This window comes from Otolemur garnettii, unplaced genomic scaffold (assembly GCF_000181295.1).
Source record: "Otolemur garnettii isolate 467f Iridium unplaced genomic scaffold, OtoGar3 scaffold00038, whole genome shotgun sequence".
NCBI classification, from domain to species: domain Eukaryota; kingdom Metazoa; phylum Chordata; class Mammalia; order Primates; family Galagidae; genus Otolemur; species Otolemur garnettii.
The window spans coordinates 8099075-8103579 of NW_003852433.1; the positions used below are offsets into that span (position 1 = coordinate 8099075).

The 4505-nt window shown below is 45.5% G+C and overlaps 1 protein-coding gene across 1 annotated transcript in view; it reads right to left on the reverse strand.

The window, feature by feature from the left end:
• Positions 1-3549, reverse strand: part of RNF10 (ring finger protein 10) — a 40360-nt gene extending 36811 nt beyond the window's left edge. Inside the window, exon 1 of the mRNA XM_023513239.1 lies at positions 2894-3549. Coding sequence (XP_023369007.1) covers positions 2894-3050 — 157 coding nt within the window. The 5' untranslated portion in view covers positions 3051-3549. The remainder of the gene's footprint in view (positions 1-2893) is intronic.
• Between the last annotated feature and the right edge of the window lie 956 nt (positions 3550-4505).

Genomic DNA, 4505 nt, shown 5'->3' on the forward strand with positions numbered 1-4505 from the left:
GGGGGATAGCTTGAGGCCCTGTCTCAAAAAAAAAAAAAAAAAAACCTGACAAGAGGTCTTTTACATAAGTTTTTATTTCCTTCCTCACACATTTTTAATTAAGAAGGTAAACAAGTTTTAAGTGTATTTTATAGTACAAGTCAATGGTATTAAAAAAATTACTTTTTAACTAATCAAAACGAACCCAATAATTAAAATTTATTCTACGTAAGTCTCTTTGGAATGTTAACCATGGCAAATATTTGCTTTGGTCACACTACAGCAGAATTCTGTATCATCCAGTTAGGTAATCAGTTCCACTAATCAACATATTCAAAGTCAAGAACATAGGAGTTTGGGTTGTCACAAGCTTTTACCTACAGCTCACTAAGAAATAAACATATTAAGACATCTATTGCTGGGTAGCACCTGTAGCTCAAGCAGCTAAGGCGCCAGCTACATACACCAGAGCTGGTAGGCACAAATCCAACTCAGGCCTTCCAAATAATGACAACTACAACAAAAAAATAGCCGGGCACTGTGTAGTCCCAGCTACTCAGGAGTTTGAGAAAGAGAATGGCTCAAGTCCAGGAGTTTGAGATTGCTGTGAGCTGTGACACCACACTCTACCCAGGGCAATAGCTTGAGGCTGTGTCTCCAAAAAAAAAAAATCTACTGAACTAACTCAGGAGTCTATAGTAGCAACATAAAGAGGAGTCCAAGAAAACTTGGATAACTTCAATTAGTTGGAGAACCAAATCCTTTAGGTCTGGGAAGAACAGAGTGCAAAAGTAAACTTACTTATCAACTTCTGTGAGAAATATTCAGACCACTCTAAACTAGTTCCAACACTGGCCAATAGGATTCTATCTTTAAAGAGATCTATGATAAAGTTGTATGTATACAAAATCCCCAAATTCATCTATACATACTACTTCCTGACAGCCCAGAGAGCCCACACAACTGACTGTCAGCTGAGTTCCAGAAGTAATCTCTAAAAGTCCTCAACATACCACGTAAACAAGTTTGCTATATCCGGCAAATAAACTCTGAACAAGGCAGTAAGCCTTACAATTGTTTTTGTTTGCTTTAAGTCAGTCTTACAGGTTTTTTTATTTCCTCCTTGTAAGTTTTTTCCTTAAATAGAGTCTCACTTTATCATCCTGGGTAGAGTGCCATGGCATTATAGCTCATAGCAACCTCAAACTCCCAGAATGCTAGGATTACAGAATTGAGCCACCACACCTGGCTTGTCTTACAGGGTTTTTTTGTCTGTCTGTCTTTATCACCCTCGGTAGTGCCCTGGGGCACCCTGACGTCACACAGCTCACAGCACCTCTAACTCCAGGACTTAGGCGATTCTCCTGCCTCAGCCTCCCGAGTAGCTGGGACTACAGGCACCCACCACAACACCCAACTATTTTTTTGTTGCAGTTTGGCCAGGGCCAGTGTGAACCTGCCACCCTCGGTATATACAGGTCGGCGCCCTACCCACTGAGCAATAGTCACTGCCCATCTCGCAGTTTTTTAATCTTGAAAAGTTTTAAACAACTGGATCTCCTTATTTAGAGACTCCAAATATTTCCCTCTCTGCCACACACCCCTACTTTCACTGAAAACACCTTTCTATGACTCCTAGTATAAATCAAAGACAAAAAGAGCTGAGATTCACACAAAGGCTTAAGAACTCCAGACTCCAGCAATGCCTACCTTCCCACCTCATCAACTTGTTCCTTCTTTAGACGTGAACAACTCAACTTCGCTAGGCAGGTTAGGGACTGAAGTAGCAGTAACAGAAGTAAAAGCTTCATCCAGTACTTGGTGCATGGTGAGTCCTTAACTAATGGTACCATTATGTTTATAATTTGATACTAAGAGGCATGATCACAAAAATGACAAAACCTTCCCTGTTAAAGAACACTACTTAGCCTAACACAAAAATAGACACTATGTGGTTTTGGTACATAATAGGTGTCAGGTACTTAGTTCCTCTGGGGTGTTTTATTTATTTATTAAAGAAGTAGTCTTGCTCGTGTTCTGGCTAGAGTGCAGTGCTCTAAACGTAGCTCACAGAAACATCAAACTCCAGGACTCAAGCGATCTTCCTGGCTCAGCCTCCTGAGTAGCTGAGAACACACACAGGCCTGCGCTGCCACGGCTGGCTAATTTTTCTATTTTTTGTTCAGACCTGGTCTTGCTCTTGCTCAGGCTGGTCTCCAACTCCTGACCTCAGGCAATCCTTCCGCTCCAGCCTTCCAGAGTGCTAGGATTACAGATGTGAGCCTGGGATATCTTTACAGGTAAGGAAACTTGGGACACTCAAAGCTTGATAAACTGTGGGGCCCAAAAAGACTTAATCCATTGTCTGAGCTCTTAACCACTATATCACACTGAACAAAGTCATTCAAGGATGAATCCTCTTCAACAATGGAATGGATCCGAGGTCAGGTTATTAAGTCAGATTTGAATGTGAAAAGTTTGGGGGCCACACCCCCTCTGTTTATACTTGAACATTATCCAATGCTAATTCAACATTCAAGGGTAAAACTTAGTGGTTTTAGGAGCAGTGACTGTTGAGTCAGACAAATGAGGTCTTAAGGTCTGCTGTGAGGCACATACGAGTTGGGTGATTTTACCCTTTCTGAACCACACTTTCCTCACCTGCAAAATAGGGAAACGCATAGTGCGTACTTCTCAGATGTTCTGAATATTAATGTAAACAATCCGCGCAAAACATGCATTACAGTGCTCACTAACTTAATTGTAAATAATGGGAGCCATGGAAAAGCAGAGGTAGGAACTACAGTAGAAAAGCGTAGCTTGTCCTTGAGTAACCCAGCAGACTAGAGAGCAAGGACTCTCCCTAGCCGAAAGGGCAGTGGCCCCCAGCCCACTACCGTGGACCCGCCCTTACCGCTCTTAGGTTTAGACTCGCCGGCAGGCCCCGCCGAGGCGGAGCGGGGCGGCTGTTGCCCTTTGCTGCTGCCGGAAGAGGCGGAGGAGCTGCTGGTGCCGCTGTTCTTGTCCATGTCGGAGGCGGTGGCGGCAGCGTTGGGGGAGCTCTGCGGCATCAACGGGGGCCTCGGCGGCGACGGCGGTCGGAGCGGAGCGGGCGCGGCGGGGACCCAGGCTCATGGCGTTCGGGGCCGGCGGGGGTCGGCGGCGGCAGCGGTTCTCGGCCTTCATGGCGACATTTTTCCTTGTTTCCTTCCTTGGCTTCTCAAATTGGGAAGAGAAGCGACAGGCGGGGCTGTTGAGCCCGGTGGCAGCGGTGACACGAGAAGGAGGAGGAGGCCGGAGCTCGGAGTCCGGGCCGGGCCTGGCGGGGCGGAGGCTGCGGGGAAAGGGGAGGCGAGGGAGGGTGCGCGAGCCCCGCCGGCCGGCCGGACACGCTCTCCCGCCGCGGGGCAAGGGAGAGGGCTGGTTGTCTTGGTGTCGGGGACAGGTGTCTCCGACACAGCGACCGACACTCGCCTCTGAGCCGAGGCCGAGCTGCACCGGGAATGGCGACGAGTCGCCAAACAGCATCTCGAAGAACCCGGATGGACTATATATAGGAGGGAGATGGGCGTGAGGGACTCTGGGAAACGTAGTTTTTGTTTACATCCGGGTCTAATGGCTTTTTTCCCGTCACCTCGTGAAGGCGCTTGGGATAATGGGATTTGTAATTCTCGCAAGTCCAGGTTTTTTATCTTAATACACTAGCACTACGTGTATTAGTAATATACACTAATAATAATTTATCCAAACATTAGGATACCTGTGTAACTCCTTTATAGATTTGTTTGGTTTATGATTCTTATACTAGTATTAATATCGTAATTTATTGCTGCTATTCTATCTCATGTTGGTAATAATAATAGCGTTCATAATGACATTACCTCGCATTTGATATCATTTTACAACATTTCTTCATACAATACTTCACTTTCTGTTTTTTGAAATGTTTGCTTGTTTGTTTAATTACTTATTTATTTTAGAAACAGGGTTGTTACCCAGGCTTGAATGCACTGGCTCTTCGCAGATTGGCTGATTATGCACTACACAACCTTAAACTCTTGGTCTGCAGCACTCCTTCCGTCTCACCTCCTCAGTAGCTGGGACAAGTGCCCACCACCACTCCAGCCGTCCAATATTTCATTTAGCTATTTATTTATTTATTTATTTGAGGCAAAGTCTCACTTTGTCTCCCTCAGTAGAGTGCTGTAGCATCACAGCTCACAACAACCTCAAACTCTGGGGCTTAAATGATTCTTTTGCCTCAGCCTCACGAGTAGCTGGGACTACAGGCCTGCCAAACAACAATGACAACTACAACTAAATAATAGCCGCGTGTTGTGGCAGACGCCTGTAGTCCCAGCAACTTGGGAGGCTGAGGCAAGAGAAGGCGCTTGAGCCCAGGAGTTGGAGATTGCTGTGAACTGTGATGCTATGGCACTCTACCCAGGGCTACAGCTTGAGGCTCTGTCTCAAAAAAAAAAAAAAACTACAACAAATTTACTTTAAAGATATTAATTGAATTTTAT